Genomic DNA, 19,938 nt, shown 5'->3' on the forward strand with positions numbered 1-19,938 from the left:
AACTAACTCATACACAACTTGTGTAGGCGACAACTACATTACTATATATCGATCGGTTTTGGATGAAGTATTTTAACGATTTTTATATCATTAAATTATATGGAAATAAACTATAGCTAGTAGATTTTATTCTACGTAGTAGTTGAAAAGTTATCTTTTTTTGTCAAAAGTTGAAAAGTTATGTTGTCTAGTACCTACAACAAGAAGTTGTACTTTGTTATTCATGAGCATATGGAGTAATGTATAAAAAATTCTCCTCATAGCTTACATACACGCTGGTAATTTCAAAGATCAAATCATAAATGTGAACTATTTTTATAAGCTAATAAAGACTTCACGAGTAGGCCAGAAAAAAAAATAAAAATAGGTAAAGCATGTGTCGGTAAAAACAGTAAACGTCGGCAACTTGGCATTTTCAGACGATAGATTCTTTTCAAAAAGTGGATTTTTTTACTTTGACCTAAATCACCCTTTTCACTGGTTCAAATTTTCACAGGATGTTCACGTTCATGCACCCAAAGGTATGGGCTAAAATTGTCGAATTACCAAATTCTCTTTTTGATCGGTTCTGTCTCAGGCTCTCGCAATGTGTCAGTGTTTCATGTGAAATTTAAGAAGACAAAAATTGTTTCTGATTCTTTAAAGGTCCCTGCAGTGAGGTAAACTCTGTAATTCTAAATTCATATTTCATGTTAAACTTGATATTGACATTTTCTAAATTCATGGGGGCAGCTACAGGGAAGGGTCAATGATATGTTTTGAGCGATAACACATTGAAGGATAGCTTGGGAAAAGACGAGACTTTCTTTAACACACAATTCATGGCCGCAGCTACAGGGAAGGGTCAATGATCAAATGGTAAGTATTGTTTCTGCATTTGCTTCAAGTTCCTTATAGGTGGGTTTTTGGAATGCATAAAGTTAGGTGATCTTTTGCTTTGGACAAGACTTTAGAGCATGGTTATAGGTGATACTCATATAGTATCATTATTTATAATATGTGGCTAAACATTAGTTAGATATCGGATTGCAATTTTTGTTAGCTAGTTCTCATATATCCAACGATTTCAAGTTATATGCGACTGATATAAAGAACCATTGGTTCAATAGATGCATGAGGTTATTATACATTGGTCCTTGGAGAATGGGGACTAAACGAATGCAACATAAACTTGAATCTGACTCACAAATTCACAATATTTATGCATTGACATAACATAGTTGTTTAGTTTTGCACATTCACACTTCACAGACTCAAACAAAATTAATGAAAAGAACAAAACAGAGAAACGGAGATGGTGACACTCTTAGGATGTGTCTAGATTATCGGCTCTTATAGCATTTGAGTTGTTGCATCCGCTATGAGTAGAGGAACTTCCCTCACTGGATTGAAAAATGGTTGAACAGTGGTTAAAGCAGAGGGATCGTCCCATTCCAAACGCTCCCACCAACTCAATTCTCCTTTTATCTTCTTGATTCTTCCACAGGTAGAGCTTATGGGTAAACAATTCAGCTGATTACAGTGAATCACTTCCACTTGTTCCAAGCATTCCCAAACCTCTCCCCAGTTGCATATACTCACAAGATTTGGAAGATTTCTCAGTTTCAAGACACGTAGATTTGGTACGAAAGGTTGATGGTATAACAAAGCCTCGTGTAGATTCTGCAAAGAGTCGCAGTAGCTAATCTCTATCTCCTCCAGGTTTGGGATAGTCAAGAAATTTCTTTTGTCGAGTAGTGTTCGAAGCTTGCGACACATGGTGATCTCGATTATCTTCAGTGTTTCCAGTTTCAACCCGAGATGTGTTTGTAGCTCTGAGAAGGTTTCCAAGTCAACACGACGCAGATGAAGTTCCTCCAAATTTGGAAGAAGGTCTAGTATGTCAGAGGATTGTTTTGAAGTGTTAGTGCTTACCATCTCAACCCAAGAATTCGTATTGATGATAACGTTCTCAATCGTCAGAGATTTCAAATTCTTGAAACCCTTGTTGTCACTTACCAATTTCTTCATCATTGCTTCGATCCCCTGACAATGGTTTAGTGCTAGAGATGTTGTATAAGCCAACAGCCACCCGATGGATACTTGTGATACGTTGAGGTGACTTATTGTTAGCCTCCTCTTGTCGTGCCTTGTACGCAAAATGTAACGAGACCCAACTACAAGTTGGAATTTCTTCAATCTTTTGATCCAAGTGTTTCTCTTATTTAAAAGAAATGGAGAAGAATGGAGCCTGATGGAAAGAACCTGTAAACGCTGGAGGCATCCTATCTCTTCAACTGTTGCTTGCCCTTTTTGTGTTTCTCCCTGTACGCTCCAGCGGTAGTGACTTGACGTCATGTCAAGTGTCTCCAAACTTGATAACCTCGAAACAACTCTAGCTGGAATGCTTTCAAGGTGAAGTGTTCGTGAAAGATCAAGGTGTCTGAATCTCTTTAATTCTTCCAACCCTCTTGGAAATTCGAGGATATGTGTGCCACAGAGATCAAGTAGCTCAAGTTTGGCAAGGGTTTCTAGTGAAGGTAGTTTCACAAGTTTAAAACAATCTCTTAAGAAGAGAGAATGGAGACTGAAAAGGCGCAAAAGAGAGCAACTGGGAAATGACTTAATGCGAGTCCCACTTAGATTCAAGATTCGAAGAGTTGGAAATGCTTGCAAGAATCCAATGGGTACTTCCTTTAGAAGAAAATTGCCTTGTAGCAGTAAGACTGAGGTTTTTACGCAGAACTCTTCTACAAGATCAGGAAGGCTTTCTAGTTTATTGTTCATCAAAGAAACCCTTCGAAGAGAAGGAGCAAGCTTATCTTGTCTAATATCTTGCAAACCCGTTCCAGACATGACAAGGGAATGGGAATCATCTTGTGAGGAAGACATGATCCATATGGCGAAATCGCGGACAACATCATGCATCTTCACCGTGTCTCTACGATCACCATCTTCTAACAAACAATAATCCTTTAAACTCTCCACAGTTGTGATTCCCTCGTTCATGGAGTCCTCTTGGGAACCGAGTTCCTCCATGAATCCTTCAGCCATCCAATATCTTACAACCTCTGTAACTTCAATCGAGTAGTCTTCTGGAAACAAAGCACAAAGGAGAAAACAAAACTTTGCCTTGTCTTCCAAGAAATCGTAGCTCAATTTCAATGGCTGGAAGATCTTCTCTTCAATGCTCTTGATCCAAGGTACTGATTTACTTAGCTTACTCAAGACATGATTCCATAGCTTGACATTTTTCTTTCCCCGCATAGCTGTTCCGACTGTGATGATAGCAAGAGGCAATCCACCACATTCTTGTGAAACAGCTTTTGCAATCTTCCTAACATGGTCTGACCTCACAACATCCCCTGCATTTTTGCAAAACAATTCCCAAGCGTCTTCTTCAAGTAAGCAATCCACTCTAACATCAAGATCTGTCTTCATGCTGCGACAGACCTCTAAAAACCTCGAAGTCAGAATGACTTTTGAACCTTTGTTCTCTTCAGTTCGTGGGATGCCTAAAAGATCCAAATCAATGGGTTTCCAAACGTCATCAAGAATGAGAAGAAACTTTCTCTCTTTCATCAGTCCAACATAAATCCTTCTTGCCAACTTCTCTTCACTTTCTTCCATTTGGGTATCAATATCCAGTCTCTCCGCAATCTGCTTTTGGACTTCTCTTGGATCAAACTCTTTGGAAACTATTACAAAGATCACCAAGCCAAATGGTTGAGTAGCACCCTCTTCCCGAAGCTTATTGTTCAGCGTCCTGACCAATGTCGTTTTACCTACTCCTCCCATGCCCCAAACACCAATCTTTTGGGCTTTCTCGCTTGTCAAGCCATCTCTAATTTTGGCCAACATATTTGACGCCATCGTTTGATGAACAACTGAGACCCCTGGAACATGTTCAACTCTTTCCGGTGTAGACTCCACGGAAAGCATGTCGACAAACTCTATTCCATCCTTCTCAAGCATTTTCACTTCATCGAGAATCTTGACAAGTTTCCTACTCATCCTGGGTCTCAAGGACATACCGCATGAAACTCGTTCCTCAAGTTTTAACCTTGCTTTAGATATAACTTCTTCCGCCTCTCTTTGCCAACGCATTAGCTTGAGTCTCAAGGGTTTATCTTTGGTCAGCAAAGTTTCATGATCTTCACTCATGTTACCCTTAAGCTCTGTCAATCTCTCGAGTGATTCATTAAGAGCTTTGACGTTTGATTTGAACTTTATGGCATTAGCGACTCTTGAGAACGTTGACTCATACATCAAACGCAAAATCTCACCAATGACAGGGGCGCAACACTCCATGGTGAAGTTTTAGTTGAAGAAAGGGCCAACACCAGCTTCAAAGAAACCTTTGAGATCTGCAATAAAGAAAGACAATTAGTTGTAAGTTGAAACTAAACCTACATGTTGTCTCACCTACTACAATCCGATTTGTTTCGAATGTTCAAAGATAGACTAAAAAAAAAAAAATCCTAATCTACATGAATCGACAATCGATCTCCGAGGATCGTGTTAATAAGCCAAAACGAAAGAAAGAAGAATAATTTGTTTGTTGGGTTGGCAATTATTTTAATACAGATTAAGAAATAGCAAGAGATTTACATTTCCATGATTTAAGTGTGTGATCGTTTTCTATCATTGTTTAGTGCGTTATAATTGATGATACCAAATGAAAATAAGAAAAAAATCGTAGACGAGTTGCTTGACTCCCAACTTAAATCTCCAATATGTTTACTCTGACAAGTGACAACAAACCTTCAACAACGAAACAACCTAGAAAACATATCTGACCTTATTCAACTACGTGACGATAGAGCCACAGAACTGACCATTTCGATTAAAAAAAAAAGTAATGATGTGGTTGTAAATTTAGTAAGAGGAACTTGATGTGAGACTAGTATCAACACCATTCAAGTGAAGCCTCGACAAAACTTTGTCGTTTCATCAAACTCAGCAAAGAAGCAAATGAAAGCCTAATGCAGGCCCAAGAAGCCCACAACTCAAGTTTGGAAGCAACGGTCTTCTGAGACAAAGACAGAAACTCCAGAAGCTTCACCAAGTCACGACAAGAACAGAGCTGGCACAACTTCACCTAATGCTTGTACGGAAAAGGCATTCAACATCAAGTTGGAGAATCGGGAGTGCCTGTTTTCCAACGCTACGAGATTATGCTGAAAACAAATTTAACCCTTGCTCTCTTAAGTGTGTCTTTCTAGGCTACAATGAAAAATACAAGGGTTATAGATGCTTGTATCCACCTACAGGAAGACTCTACATCAGTAGACATGTTATCTTTGATGAATCTGTATACCCCTTCTCTCACACTTACAAGCATCTTCACCCGCAGCCTAGAACTCCTCTACTTGCAGCCTGGTTGCGGAGCTCTGACTCTCCTGCTCCTTCAACCTCAACATCTCCTTCTTCAAGGTCCCCTCTCTTCACGAGCGCTGACTTTCCACCTCTACCACAGAGAAAGACACCCCTACTCCCCACTTTAGTGCCTATCTCAAGTGTCTCTCATGCATCCAATATCACAACTCAGCAAAGTCCAGACTTTGATTCTGAGCGTACGACAGACTTTGATTCTGCTTCTATTGGCGACAGCTCTCATTCTTCACAAGCAGGCAGTGACTCTGAAGAGACCATACAACAAGCTTCAGTTAATGTTCATCAAACTCCTGCTTCAACCAATGTTCATCCAATGGTGACTAGAGCTAAAGTAGGTATTTCAAAACCAAATCCACGCTATGTCTTTCTGTCCCATAAAGTCTCTTATCCTGAACCGAAAACAGTAACAGCGGCTTTGAAACATCCAGGATGGACCGGTGCCATGACAGAAGAGATTGGAAACTGTTCAGAAACACAAACTTGGTCTCTTGTTCCATACAAGTCAGATATGCATGTTCTTGGAAGCAAATGGGTCTTTCGAACCAAACTCCATGCCGATGGCACCTTAAACAAGCTCAAGGCTCGAATAGTGGCAAAAGGATTTCTCCAAGAAGAAGGAATCGATTATCTCGAGACCTATAGTCCAGTAGTTCGCACACCTACTGTGAGGCTAGTTCTGCACTTAGCAACAGCTCTAAATTGGGACATTAAGCAGATGGATGTGAAGAACGCATTCCTGCATGGAGATCTCAAGGAAACTGTTTACATGACTCAGCCAGCTGGTTTTGTTGACCCTAGCAAACCGGGATCATGTCTGCTTGCTTCACAAATCAATATATGGTCTCAAGCAGTCCCCACGAGCTTGGTTTGACAAGTTTAGTACCTTTCTGCTGGAATTTGGCTTTTTCTGCAGGAAGTCTGATCCATCTCTGTTCATATACGCTCACAACAACAACCTGATTCTACTTCTCCTGTATGTTGATGACATGGTGATCACTTGGTAACAGCTCACAGACCCTAACAAGCCTTCTTGCAGCACTCAACAAAGAGTTCAGAATGACTGACATGGGCCAGCATTCACTTACTTTTTTGGGAATCCAGGTTCAAAGACAACAAAATGGCTTGTTCATGTCTCAGCAGAAATATGCTGAGGACCTCCTGATTGCAGCGTCTATGGAACACTGCACTCCTCTGCCAACTCCTCTTCCTGTTCAACTTGACAGAGTGCCACATCAAGAAGAACTCTTCAGTGATCCGACTTACTTCAGGAGTATTGCAGGAAAGCTCCAGTATCTCACATTGACAAGACCTGATATACAGTTCGCAGTCAACTTTGTGTGCCAAAAGATGCACCAGCCAACTATATCAGACTTTCATCTTCTCAAGCGGATTCTCAGATACATTAAAGGCACCATTACAATGGGAATCTCCTACAGTCGTGACTCTCCTACTCTCTTGCAGGCTTACAGTGACAGCGATTGGGGAAACTGTAAGCAAACGCGAAGATCAGTTGGTGGTCTATGTACATTCATGGGCACAAATCTTGTCTCATGGTCCTCAAAGAAGCATCCGACTGTATCACGCAGCTCAACTGAAGCAGAATACAAATCCTTGAGTGATGCCGCATCAGAAATTCTTTGGCTAAGCACACTTCTCCGCGAGCTTAGAATACCTCTTCCCGACACACCGGAGCTGTTCTGTGACAATTTGTCTGCCGTTTATCTCACTGCTAATCCGGCATTCCATGCCAGAACAAAGCACTTTGACATTGATTTTCATTTTGTCAGGGAACGAGTGGCTCTGAAAGCTTTGGTGGTGAAACATATTCCTGGCTCTGAGCAAATTGCAGATATCTTCACGAAGTCACTTCCTTATGAAGCGTTCATACATTTGCGAGGCAAACTCGGTGTTACTCTTCCGCCCACACCAAGTTTGAGGGGGACTATCAACACCATTCAAGTGAAGCCTCGACAAAACTTTGTCGTTTCATCAAACTCAGCAAAGAAGCAAATAAAAGCCCAATGCAGGCCCAAGAAGCCCACAACTCAAGTTTGGAAGCAACGGTCTTCTGAGACAAAGACAGAAACTCCAGAAGCTTCACCAAGTCACGACAAGAACAGAGCTGGCACAACTTCACCTAATGCTTGTACGGAAAAGGCATTCAACATCAAGTTGGAGAATCGGTTTTTGACCCTTGATTCAGAGATCCCAGCTTGATGTCTGCCATCTGTCTTGTCTTCCTAGGGTTTTAGCAAGTCTCAGACATTGTATATAAACAAGTTTATCATGTCTTGTAACCTTTTAAGCTTTATCAATAAAAACAGAGTATTGATTTTGCCTTCATGGTATCAGAACTCATGGAACATAGATCCATGGAACTTTACTCTGTTCCTTCTTTAAATATCTCAAACTGTGTCACTGTTACTCTCACGGGAAAGAACTACATTCTCTGGAAATCTCAGTTCGAGTCTTTCCTTAATGGTCAGGGACTTCTGGGTTTTGTCACCGGCTCCATCCCAGCTCCAAACCAAACCAATGTGGTCTCAGACATTGATGGGTCAACCTCTGCTTCACCAAATCCGGAGTACTAAACCTGGTTCAAGACAGACCGAGTCGTCAAATCTTGGCTTCTTGGATCCTTTTCCGAGGATATCCTCAGTGTGGTTGTCAACTGCAACACTTCACATGAGGTATGGATCTCTATAGCGAACCATTTTAATAGAGTCTCCTCTTCTAGGCTGTTTGAACTGCAAAGACGCTTACAGAATGTTAGTAAAAGGGATAAGACCATGGATGCATATCTCAACGATCTCAAGAACATTTGTGACCAACTAGCATCTGTAGGTAGTCCAGTGACAGAAAAGATGAAAATTTTTGCTGCATTGAATGGGTTAGGTCGTGAGTATGAGCCAATCAAAACCACCATTGAGAACTCTATGGATACTCAGCCTGGTCCAAGTCTAGAAAATGTCATTCCTAAGCTGACTGGTTATGATGATAGGCTCCAAGGATATCTTGAGGAAACAACCATTTCTCCTTATGTTGCTTTCAACATCACCACATCTGATGATAGCTATCGCAACTCCTACAACCGTGGCAAGGGTAAGCCCAATAGAGGCAGAAGCTCCTTCAGCACTCGTGGTAGAGGGTTCCATCAGCAGATATCCTCCACAACCAGTTCTTCAAGCTCACAGCCTGGTGGTTCTTCTGTTATCTGTAAAATCTGTGGCAAAATGAGTCATTCTGCACTCAAGTGTTGGCATCGATTCAACAACAGCTAGCAATATGAAGACCTCCCTCTTGCTCTGGCTACAATGCGAATTACAGATGTCACAGACCAACACGGGAATGAATGGCTTCCGGACTCAGCAGCAACTGCTCATGTCACCAATAGTCCTCGGTCTCTGCAGCAGTCTCAGCCTTATCACGGGACAGATGCAATCATGGTTGATGATGGCAATTATCTGCCAATCACTCACACTGGATCCACAAACTTGGCTTCCTCATCAGGTACAGTTCCTCTTACTGATGTTCTTGTTTGTCCAAGTATAACAAAATCTCTCTTATCTATGTCAAAGCTCACACAAGATTTTCCATGTACTGTTGAGTTTGAATATGATGGTGTGCGTGTGAATGATAAGGCAACCAAGAAGCTTCTCTTAATGGGAAGCAATCGTGATGGTTTGTATTGTCTGAAGGATGACAAGCAGTTCCAGGCCTTCTTCTCCACTCGTCAACGCTCAGCTAGTGATGAAGTGTGGCACAGACGTCTTGGGCATCCACATCCTCAGATCCTTCAGTAACAGGTGCAGAATCACTCTATATCTATCAATAAGACTACTAAGTCTCTTTGTGAAGCATGTCAACTCGGGAAGAGTACTAGACTGCCATTTATTTCTTCTTCTTTTACTGCAAGTAGACCTCTTGAGAGGGTTCACTGTGACTTGTGGGGACCCACTACAATAACCTCTGTACAAGGCTTTCGCTATTATGCAGTGTTTATTGATCATTACTCTCGTTTCAGTTGGATTTATCCTTTAAAGCTCAAGTCAGACTTCTACAATATCTTTCTTGCTTTTCACAAGCTAGTCGAAAATCAACTTAGTCAAAAGATTAGTGTTTTTCAATGCGATGGTGGTGGAGAGTTTGTCAGTCATAAATTTCTGCAACATCTCCAGAGTCATGGGATTCAACAACAGCTCTCATGTCCTCACACCCCTCAGCAGAATGGTCTAGCAGAAAGGAAGCACAGACATTTGGTTGAGTTAGGTCTTTCTATGCTGTTTCAAAGTCATGTTCCTCACAAGTTTTGGGTTGAAGCCTTTTTCACAGCAAACTTCTTGATCAATCTATTGCCTACCTCTGCTCTTAAGGAATCGATCTCACCTTATGAAAAACTCTATGACAAGAAGCCTGACTACACTTCTTTAAGATCATTTGGGAGTGCCTGTTTTCCAACGCTACGAGATTATGCTGAAAACAAATTTAACCCTTGCTCTCTTAAGTGTGTCTTTCTAGGCTACAATGAAAAATACAAGGGTTATAGATGCTTGTATCCACCTACAGGAAGACTCTACATCAGTAGACATGTTATCTTTGATGAATCTGTATACCCCTTCTCTCACACTTACAAGCATCTTCACCCGCAGCCTAGAACTCCTCTACTTGCAGCCTGGTTGCGGAGCTCTGACTCTCCTGCTCCTTCAACCTCAACATCTCCTTCTTCAAGGTCCCCTCTCTTCACGAGCGCTGACTTTCCACCTCTACCACAGAGAAAGACACCCCTACTCCCCACTTTAGTGCCTATCTCAAGTGTCTCTCATGCATCCAATATCACAACTCAGCAAAGTCCAGACTTTGATTCTGAGCGTACGACAGACTTTGATTCTGCTTCTATTGGCGACAGCTCTCATTCTTCACAAGCAGGCAGTGACTCTGAAGAGACCATACAACAAGCTTCAGTTAATGTTCATCAAACTCATGCTTCAACCAATGTTCATCCAATGGTGACTAGAGCTAAAGTAGGTATTTCAAAACCAAATCCACGCTATGTCTTTCTGTCCCATAAAGTCTCTTATCCTGAACCGAAAACAGTAACAGCGGCTTTGAAACATCCAGGATGGACCGGTGCCATGACAGAAGAGATTGGAAACTGTTCAGAAACACAAACTTGGTCTCTTGTTCCATACAAGTCAGATATGCATGTTCTTGGAAGCAAATGGGTCTTTCGAACCAAACTCCATGCCGATGGCACCTTAAACAAGCTCAAGGCTCGAATAGTGGCAAAAGGATTTCTCCAAGAAGAAGGAATCGATTATCTCGAGACCTATAGTCCAGTAGTTCGCACACCTACTGTGAGGCTAGTTCTGCACTTAGCAACAGCTCTAAATTGGGACATTAAGCAGATGGATGTGAAGAACGCATTCCTGCATGGAGATCTCAAGGAAACTGTTTACATGACTCAGCCAGCTGGTTTTGTTGACCCTAGCAAACCGGATCATGTCTGCTTGCTTCACAAATCAATATATGGTCTCAAGCAGTCCCCACGAGCTTGGTTTGACAAGTTTAGTACCTTTCTGCTGGAATTTGGCTTTTTCTGCAGTAAGTCTGATCCATCTCTGTTCATATACGCTCACAACAACAACCTGATTCTACTTCTCCTGTATGTTGATGACATGGTGATCACTGGTAACAGCTCACAGACCCTAACAAGCCTTCTTGCAGCACTCAACAAAGAGTTCAGAATGACTGACATGGGCCAGCTTCACTACTTTTTGGGAATCCAGGTTCAAAGACAACAAAATGGCTTGTTCATGTCTCAGCAGAAATATGCTGAGGACCTCCTGATTGCAGCGTCTATGGAACACTGCACTCCTCTGCCAACTCCTCTTCCTGTTCAACTTGACAGAGTGCCACATCAAGAAGAACTCTTCAGTGATCCGACTTACTTCAGGAGTATTGCAGGAAAGCTCCAGTATCTCACATTGACAAGACCTGATATACAGTTCGCAGTCAACTTTGTGTGCCAAAAGATGCACCAGCCAACTATATCAGACTTTCATCTTCTCAAGCGGATTCTCAGATACATTAAAGGCACCATTACAATGGGAATCTCCTACAGTCGTGACTCTCCTACTCTCTTGCAGGCTTACAGTGACAGCGATTGGGGAAACTGTAAGCAAACGCGAAGATCAGTTGGTGGTCTATGTACATTCATGGGCACAAATCTTGTCTCATGGTCCTCAAAGAAGCATCCGACTGTATCACGCAGCTCAACTGAAGCAGAATACAAATCCTTGAGTGATGCCGCATCAGAAATTCTTTGGCTAAGCACACTTCTCCGCGAGCTTAGAATACCTCTTCCCGACACACCGGAGCTGTTCTGTGACAATTTGTCTGCCGTTTATCTCACTGCTAATCCGGCATTCCATGCCAGAACAAAGCACTTTGACATTGATTTTCATTTTGTCAGGGAACGAGTGGCTCTGAAAGCTTTGGTGGTGAAACATATTCCTGGCTCTGAGCAAATTGCAGATATCTTCACGAAGTCACTTCCTTATGAAGCGTTCATACATTTGCGAGGCAAACTCGGTGTTACTCTTTCGCCCACACCAAGTTTGAGGGGGACTATCAACACCATTCAAGTGAAGCCTCGACAAAACTTTGTCGTTTCATCAAACTCAGCAAAGAAGCAAATGAAAGCCCAATGCAGGCCCAAGAAGCCCACAACTCAAGTTTGGAAGCAACGGTCTTCTGCGATAAAGACAGAAACTCCAGAAGTTTCACCAAGTTACGACAAGAACAGAGCTGGCACAACTTCACCTAATGCTTGTACGGAAAAGGCATTCAACATCAAGTTGGAGAATCGGTTTTTGACCCTTGATTCAGAGATCCCAGCTTGATGTCTGCCACCTGTCTTGTCTTCCTAGGGTTTTAGCAAGTCTCAGACATTATATATAAACAAGTTTATCATGTCTTGTAACCTTTTAAGCTTTATCAATGAAAACAGAGTATTGATTTTGCCTTCAACTAGAACCGCCATCAAAGGCGGAGGTAAAATATCATAGTAAATCACTTTGTGGTATTTTGAATAATACATTATCTAAAATTCATTCCCTTCATTTTAATACACAAAATTCTGTTTTTATAAAGTTTGACACAATCGCGAAATACCGTACCGTATTGTCCGTAACATATGTTGAAAAAACATTGTTTTTCATATTCCATTGAAAATTATATTCAGAAAATGTAAAAAAAAACAATTTTTGTATTTCGAAAATTAAAGAGACTTAAAACAAATGTAACCAGTATAGAACTGTACTTACCATTAAGATTCCATGGCGTGAGGAGAATATCCATTGAACTACAACTCCACTTTTGCTAGCGGAAATGGATGAAAGGATCACTAATATAGGACTCCATTGTTATACATCATGCAACCACGACTTTTGAAGGTTTGATTTAGTAAACTAAAAACAAGTAAAAAAGAAAGGCTCCACTTTGATGGTTGGACCTTGTGCATTGGTATTTTAAGTTCCACTGGAATTTTATTTATTTATTTATGGTTAAGTCTTCTTTTTTATCAAACTCTTTCGTACATATTGATCACACTGTTTTCCACTTGTATGAAAAAATAATGGTGAAAAAAGGGAAAATGATTATTTGAGTAAGTTAAAGTTTACCCTGACAACATGTAAACTCTTTCTTTACTCAAGGGTGAACGTTGAAAATTTCCATGTTGATCACCGTGTCATGAATTTTGGGCATACTCTTGGCAACAAGTTCTTGACTATCTAATAATTGTTTATGAAATTTCTTGATTATTCACTCCAAAAAATATATCGGCCACAGGAAGCGATTTTCGCAACCTTGCCGCACCTTAGATGGCCAAAGGCATGTATTATAATGACATGTATGAACATATCCCGAGATTTTGCCATCTATATTATGTCTTCCACACACAAAGGTGTCATTCTCATTTCTCTGTTTCTAATCTGGACTGGATGATCTCAAAGATGTCTAAAAGAATTGAATTAGAGAAGCTAGATAGTGTAAATAAAGTATGCCTGAATTTTTGAGGTCTTTGCTAATGTGTAGATATAACAACAATTCATTATACAAATTCCATTTGGAGTATGAGAAGGAGCAAAAAGCAAGCAAAAATGTGTTTGTACCTAAGACCTATTCAGCCTGCAGTGAGAAACGACAAGGAGCTAAGCAAGCGTCTTGGATGACCTAATTGGCTAATGGATGACTGGATACTCATCCCGAAGAAAATCAGTTTTTAAAAATAGGAAACTTTTACTTTCTCTAAGATATATTCCTTATTACCAGATTCAGTGGCTGTTTTCTCATTTAGGAGCAAAGCAATGTTATAGGATGTAAGAAAATTTACAATAATTCCATAAGAACACAAAAACAGAAACAAAAAAAAACAAAAAAACAAAAACGAACGGGAGTATGTCTGCAACCAGAATACAAAGCCAAACAGGATGTATAAAAAATTGAAGTACTTCATGTCAGCTGACCTTTCACAGTTGCACTTGAAGCACGCAGAAGAATCAACAGATTTTGTGTGTTTAGTGGTTGAAGAATCTGATCACACCGAGGTAGTATATAAGGCCAGTTTTTGGAAAGAAGAAGAAAAAAACTTTTCAAATCACATTCTTGTCTGCAGTTGCCACTTCATTGTGTATTTGTCCCTGGAAAACACCACATGTCAGTTCTGTTCATAAGAAACCAAAGCCATCCCAAACAACCTTCCATAAAGAGAATCCAAATTGGGTAAGTAATATAAATAAACAGGTTAAACCATTTGTTTCATAGGTAAAAAAAAAATGTAACTAATTCTCACTTTTAATGTCGCAAGGTTGGAGGTCCCATTCTTTTTTTTTTTGGAAGAAAATTTGGAGGTCCCATTCTGGATCATCTTTTACCCTAGAGTCCTAGACATGTATTCCCACGCCATTTGTTCGTTGATCATACCAGTATTGCCGGGGACAAAGGGTAAGTTCTTTAAACTTTCACAAGATTCGACTTCTAAGTGTTCCAGGGATTCGAGCACCACTCTGTCGTTGCATAAGCTCCTTAATTGTGGAAGATATTTGAGTTTTATGACAGTTAGCTTAGGTAGCAAAGACTCAGCACAAAAATCAACTGGCACTGAAGAAAAATTGAAGAGCTCCTCCAACCTCAAACATGAGACAACCTTTATCTCTTGTAGGTTTGGCAGAGTACCTGCTAAGATTTGGTCTGAGAAAAGACGTTTAAGCTGTCGGCAGCCAGAGACTTGAAGTAGTTTTAGTTTCTGAAGTCTCATCCCGAGGAAACCATTAAGTTCTCCGATGCTTTCCAGATTGACATTGTCCAAAGAAAGTTCCTCGAGATTTGGAAAGAGATCCAGTTGGGACTCACAACCACTCGCAAGGCTTAAGCTGGGAAAATAGTGAATGGACAGTGCTTTCATGGCAACAAAGCTACTTTTGCTCTTCGTTACCAAGTTCTCGAACATACCATTAAGACCCTCACAATAGTTCAAGTCTAGTGATGTCACATGTTGCAGTAGCCACCCAATAGATGCATTTGAGACATTGACATCACTGATTGCTAGGCAACCTTCACCGGTGCCAGGAGGTGAAACCGATCGAATAGGTGAAAATAGAAACTGGAACTTTGTTAGCCTTTTGGTCAAAGAATCAAATTCATAGGAAAAGGACAAGACATCGAGGAGCTTAATGGCAAGAAACTGCAAATGAGGGAGGCATGTAACCTCGTCAAGTGTTGCTTGTCCTTCTCTTTCTTCTCCCTTGATGCCCCAACTATAAGCACTCCCCGCCATGTCTAGAACCTCCAAACTTGATAACTGGAGAATAGTTCCAGCCGGAATGCTCTGGAGTTGATATGTGTTGGAAACGCAAATGTATCTTAAGCTGCTCAACGCTTCAAGACCTCTCGGAAGTTCCCTAATGGCAGATTCATGTAGATCAAGAAATTGGAGTTTAACAAGGGATTCTAGCGAAGGCAGGTTCCTCAATTTTTTACAGTTTCTTAACACAAGAGACCGCAAACTATGAAGATTTGAAAAGGAGTCTGGCAATGTTCTTATACGAACACCACTGAGATCCAAGATTCTAAGGTTTGGGAATGCTTGTAAGAACCCATTAGGAACTTCCTTAACATGGGAATTCCCTTGTAGTAGTAAAACTAATGTTTCCACACCCTCTATCACATTATTAGGTAGTCTTTCTAGCTTATTAGCCATCAAAGAAACTCTCTGGACTGAAGAAACAAACTTATCTTGTGGAAACTCTATTAGACCTCTCCCGGCCATGACAAGAGAATGAAATCCTTCACCCTGAGAAGACATGAACCATATAGCAAAGTCACGCACAACATCGTGCATTTTAACTGTATCACAACTATCACCATCTTCTAACAGGCAAGAGTCCTTCAATCTCTCAACCAAAGTAACTCCCTCATTCATCATGTCCTCGTAATGATGTTGTCCATCCAACAATCCTTCCGCGACCCAGTACATTATTAGTTCACTTACTTTGATAGAGTAGTCCTCCGGAAATAAAGCACAGAAAAGGAAGCAACTTTTCATATTGTCTTGAAGAAAGTCGTAGCTGAGTTTTAAAGTACCAAAGATCTTTTCTTCAGTATCGATAGAAGGTGCTGATCTCTTTAGCAAATTCAAGGTGTGTTTCCATACCTCGACTTGAGGTTTTCCGCGCAGGGTCCGCCCGATTGTGATGATAGCCAAAGGCAATCCACAACATTCATGGGATACATCCTTTGCAATGGGCTTAACATTATCAGAGTTTGCTACTTCTCCAACGTTGTGGCAAAACAATTCCCAAGCTTCTTTCTCTTGTAAGCATGCAACTTTGATGTTTTCATTAGTCATCATCTGTTGGCACACTTCTAGTCTTCTTGAAGTTAGAACAACCTTTGAATCCTTCGATCGTTCCAATGCTAATGGAATACCCAATTGGTCCAAATCAATGGGGTGCCAAACATCGTCAAGAATAAGGAGGAAATTTTTCAAATCTATTAGCCTCTCACAAATAGTTAAGCCTAGCTGATTCATTTGCTCCCTTGTAAATCGCTTGCCCAGTCTCTTGGCTATGTCCATCTGGACCCTTTTTAAGTCAAAATCTTTCGACACTGTCACCCAAATTACCAAAGCAAACTGTTGAGTAGCAGCATATTTCAAGAGATCATTGTTAAGCGTCCTGACAAGTGTTGTCTTCCCAACACCGCCCATACCCCAAACACCAATCTTTTGAACATTCTTCTTCTTCAAACAATCCTTTAGCTTATCCAACATCTCCAGTGCTGTTTTTTGAGGATGAAATGAAGGCCCCAAGACCCGTTCAACTATTTCTCTAGATGACTTGTTGACTGAAATCTTTTTTATGAGATCTTGGCCTTGCTCCTCCAGCCTTTTGACTTTCTCAAGAATTTCCACATCTTTGTCGCTCAGCCATATAGCACATGAAGAGCGTTTCTCCAAAATCAGCTCACCAAGAGGCACATTCTCTTCGACCTTTCTTAGCCATATCCTCAGCTTTCGCTCCAAAGATTTCTCTTGGATCCCTGATCTCTTAAGAGCTTCATTCACCTTGGTCTGCACATTCTTTAGTCTCTCCAATGCTCTATTCAACGCTCTTGCGTTCGATCTGAACATGACTCTATGGGCTCTCGAACACATGCCAAAGATTATTTCATAGCCATTCAGGAACCAATAAGTTTACATGCGAGAAAAGGCTATTACGAGATCCATGACTGCTAAGTAGATCATTTCCATGCCATGACGCATCAAACTGGCATTCAGAGATCAAGGTAGGGGGGGTCTTGGTTAAAACCTGGAGGGGTAACAGAGTCTATGGACTAATCTTCTTTAGGATAACAGAGTCTATAGCCAATGACTTTCATCAACAATCTACTAAATTTCGTTTTATTGACATTTGCGACACAAGATATCGCCGAAAACGAAATTGAAATATACCTCATACGAGAGCTCTAAACCGAATCGTCCCTGTCTCTCTCTCTCTCTCGCCTCGATTCTCTCAATCTCGTCACTTCTCCACTGTCTATGTCGAATCGCTTGGTGGCTTGACTTTTCTGTGATTATGGGTCTACTGATTCTTTTTTTCTCGAGTTTTCAACCAAAAACAAAACAAAACAAAAAGTTTAAAAACAAGTTACATGTGACTATGTGTGCAGTTTCGTGTAGCTTATCGAAGGAATTTAAATTGACTTTCAGGAACAACAAATGAATCAGTGAACAATGCTAAAGAAGTGGAGTCAAGACTGAAATAGAACAATTTCTTCATATATTCACATAAAGTGAAACAAAGGTAACCTTAACAACTAGTACAACCACACAGCTTCCATTGCTGCAGAGGAAAAGCAAATGAAAAAAAAAACAATCCTAAGCATTATCTGATATCAACCAGTTTCCAGCTTTCCCTATCTTCGTAATGAACCTAATCTTCTTCAGTAGGCTTAGATGAACCAGCCTTCTTGGGGAGAAGGAGATTGTGGATGTTAGGCATCACTCCTCCATTAGCAATTGTCACATCTCCAAGCAACTTGCTTAGCTCCTCATCATTCCTCACAGCAAGCTGAATGTGTCGTGGAACTATACGGGTCTTCTTGTTGTCTCTCGCTGCGTTCCCAGCAAGCTCAAGTACCTATAGAAAGTGAGCGCACCAAATTCAGTTCCCAAGCAGACATGTTCACATATCCAAAGACAAAACTAAGTGAACAACAACATTTTTCGAATTTGAGAACACAATTGACAGTATCAATCAGTGCCAACTATGATAACTCAAAGTAGTAAGGAACAAATTTAACCCTAATTTCGATAAGCATGATGAGCACAAAGAAACACAAATTGAGCTCAAAACTACACAAAAAAAATGGACAATTTTTCCCAAGAAAAAAACAAACTAAGGAACTAATGCATTCTAAAATATTCCAAATTTCGCATAATTTAACGAAAGGGGTAAGAAAATCTAAAATCCAGAACCCTAGATGCAAGCTATAACCATTTAATTCGGTAAAAAGAGTAAATTAAACAGGTGATAAATAGAAGAGACTGATTACCTCAGCGGCGAGGTATTCAAGAACGGCGGCGAGATAGACCGGAGCTCCGGCACCAACACGCTCGGCGTACTTACCGGCTTTCAAAAATCGAGCGATACGACCAACAGGGAATTGAAGCCCAGCCTTGCTACTACGAGAAGTAGACTTCTTCGCTGCACCAGATCCAAGTTGTTTTCCCCGACCCGCCATTTCTCTCTACTACCCAAGATAGAAAAAAGATCTCTTAGAGGAGGATGAAGCGTAACTGAGAAATTTCTCTCTGTCAAAAATAACAATAATGAGTATCAGCGAAACCCGCCATGATGATTAATATAGTGGCGAGATAGAAAATATTTCTGACCAATGATATGACACTGCATGGATCGATAATCTACACCGTCAGATTGTTACAAGTTTAAGGGACGTGATTTGAGATTCGTGCGCCCACCTGCTTTGTCCTTTTTTTGGTTCTCCGATGATTTCAATGGATTGTTATATGGGCTATATTGGGCTTGTTAAATAGAAATACTCCTTTTTATTTTAACGTTATCTGGCCCAAAATTTAACACTGTTCGGCCCAAATAAATTGTTTCTTCACTTCTTGTACATATGTATTTTCCTTTTTATCAAAATTTCAAAGAAGTTAGGGAGAAGTTATAACTTACTAAGTGTTGTAATGATTATTGTTTGCTTTTTAGACGTATTCTTTATGTGGGTTTAAATTTGGATAATAACAGTTGCAAGTTGTATGACATATTGTGGTGGCTGAAAAGCCACAAATCTTCTCAGTTAGTAAGAACTCAAAAGTTGTAATATTAATTTAGACAACGTTACTTTCGTTGTTATCCATCTCCGGAGAAAACGTTACAATTTGTCAAAAAAGTATTAATGTCAAGCTAATTTCTCCGAAGATGGATAACAAAGAAAGTAAACCCAATGAGAGACATTTGAAAAAATGAGTGACGTGAACGTGGTGGGATGGTTATGATGTTAACAAAAGATCGGTGGATGTACAATACTTGAATTGTTCTTTAGTGTGTAGGATGTTGAAATGTCTTTAATGCTTGAAAATCACAACATAGTCATTATTCGTTTCATGACCTAAAAAAATCATTATTCGTGTTAGAAAGAAAAGGAAAAAGTAATTGGAAATTTATGAAAACAGACAGCTTTTTAGGTTACTGTAGAAATGAGAATTTTTAATACAAAATACTTGTTGGTATTGACAAGTCATACTTCCAATCTTTTTTTTTGTTTCTCGACTCGAATGCTTGTTCGAAGGACAAACACATATTGTGGAGGTATCGTTGTCCGACAGTATATGAAGATTTAAATACAATCCAAACTGCAAAAGCAAAACATATTGGAAGCATTAGATTTGGGAAATGTGAGATTGTACATACTTGTATTTTTAGTCTGAAGACAACCAAATCTACTGTGGCCTCGTGAATCAAATAGTACCATAGA

At 40.3% G+C, this 19,938-nt stretch overlaps 3 protein-coding genes, 3 non-coding genes and 2 pseudogenes across 12 annotated transcripts; 4 read left to right on the plus strand and 4 right to left on the minus strand.

Moving 5' to 3' along the window:
* The first annotated feature begins 413 nt into the window (after positions 1–413).
* AT4G03195 lies at positions 414–2,070 on the plus strand. 3 transcript variants are annotated; one of them, NR_144028.1, is made up of 3 exons: positions 471–521; positions 596–659; positions 733–1,160. It is a non-coding gene; the product is annotated as an uncharacterized misc_RNA (transcript). The 3 variants fall into 3 exon arrangements; NR_144029.1 differs by adding an exon at positions 1,487–2,070 and having other exon boundaries at positions 506–659; positions 733–858; NR_144027.1 differs by having other exon boundaries at positions 414–659; positions 733–1,220.
* Positions 1,333–4,399, minus strand: AT4G27190 (NB-ARC domain-containing disease resistance protein; the record flags this gene model as incomplete). The annotated part of the gene is made up of 1 exon (NM_118853.2): positions 1,333–4,399. Exon 1 carries the CDS (start codon positions 4,288–4,290, stop codon positions 1,333–1,335), a length of 2,958 nt encoding a protein of 985 aa, NP_194449.1. The 5' UTR covers positions 4,291–4,399.
* Positions 4,400–5,083: 684 nt separating this feature from the next.
* On the plus strand, positions 5,084–7,593 carry AT4G27200 (annotated as a pseudogene; the record flags this gene model as incomplete). Its single annotated transcript has 1 exon — positions 5,084–7,593.
* A 179-nt stretch (positions 7,594–7,772) lies between these two features.
* Positions 7,773–12,278, plus strand: AT4G27210 (annotated as a pseudogene; the record flags this gene model as incomplete). Its single annotated transcript has 1 exon — positions 7,773–12,278.
* Positions 12,279–13,295: 1,017 nt separating this feature from the next.
* Positions 13,296–13,670, plus strand: AT4G03215. The gene is made up of 2 exons (NR_144030.1): positions 13,296–13,342; positions 13,474–13,670. It is a non-coding gene; the product is annotated as an uncharacterized misc_RNA (transcript).
* Positions 13,671–13,896: 226 nt separating this feature from the next.
* AT4G03225 lies at positions 13,897–14,250 on the minus strand. The gene is made up of 2 exons (NR_144031.1): positions 14,231–14,250; positions 13,897–14,078 (listed from the first exon to the last, which is right to left on the minus strand). It is a non-coding gene; the product is annotated as an uncharacterized misc_RNA (transcript).
* Positions 14,251–14,296: 46 nt separating this feature from the next.
* AT4G27220 (NB-ARC domain-containing disease resistance protein) lies at positions 14,297–17,475 on the minus strand (the record flags this gene model as incomplete). 2 transcript variants are annotated; one of them, NM_001341839.1, is made up of 1 exon in its annotated part: positions 14,297–17,475. In NM_001341839.1, the coding sequence occupies one exon, from the start codon at positions 17,090–17,092 to the stop codon at positions 14,309–14,311; it is 2,784 nt and encodes a 927-aa protein (NP_001328414.1). The 2 variants fall into 2 exon arrangements, with proteins under 2 accessions (NP_001328414.1, NP_194452.1); NM_118856.1 differs by having other exon boundaries at positions 14,309–17,068.
* A 116-nt stretch (positions 17,476–17,591) lies between these two features.
* Positions 17,592–18,805, minus strand: HTA2 (histone H2A 2). Of its 2 annotated transcripts, NM_001203923.1 has the most exons (3): positions 18,493–18,805; positions 17,871–18,077; positions 17,695–17,815 (listed from the first exon to the last, which is right to left on the minus strand). In NM_001203923.1, exons 1-2 carry the CDS (start codon positions 18,679–18,681, stop codon positions 17,871–17,873), a joined length of 396 nt encoding a protein of 131 aa, NP_001190852.1. In that variant the 5' UTR covers positions 18,682–18,805; the 3' UTR covers positions 17,695–17,815. The 2 variants fall into 2 exon arrangements, with proteins under 2 accessions (NP_194453.1, NP_001190852.1); NM_118857.4 differs by having other exon boundaries at positions 17,592–18,077; positions 18,493–18,791.
* Between the last annotated feature and the right edge of the window lie 1,133 nt (positions 18,806–19,938).

The sequence above is a fragment of the Arabidopsis thaliana genome, chromosome 4 (genome assembly GCF_000001735.4).
Source record: "Arabidopsis thaliana chromosome 4, partial sequence".
NCBI classification, from domain to species: domain Eukaryota; kingdom Viridiplantae; phylum Streptophyta; class Magnoliopsida; order Brassicales; family Brassicaceae; genus Arabidopsis; species Arabidopsis thaliana.

Bases quoted from the DNA above. Each gene is read 5' to 3' on its own strand.
- HTA2 (NM_118857.4), bottom strand. From the start codon at position 18,681: ATGGCGGGTCGGGGAAAACAACTTGGATCTGGTGCAGCGAAGAAGTCT. The intron at 18,078-18,492 runs GTAATCAGTCTC...CACTTTCTATAG, and splicing joins TTGAATACCTCGCCGCTGAG to GTACTTGAGCTTGCTGGGAA.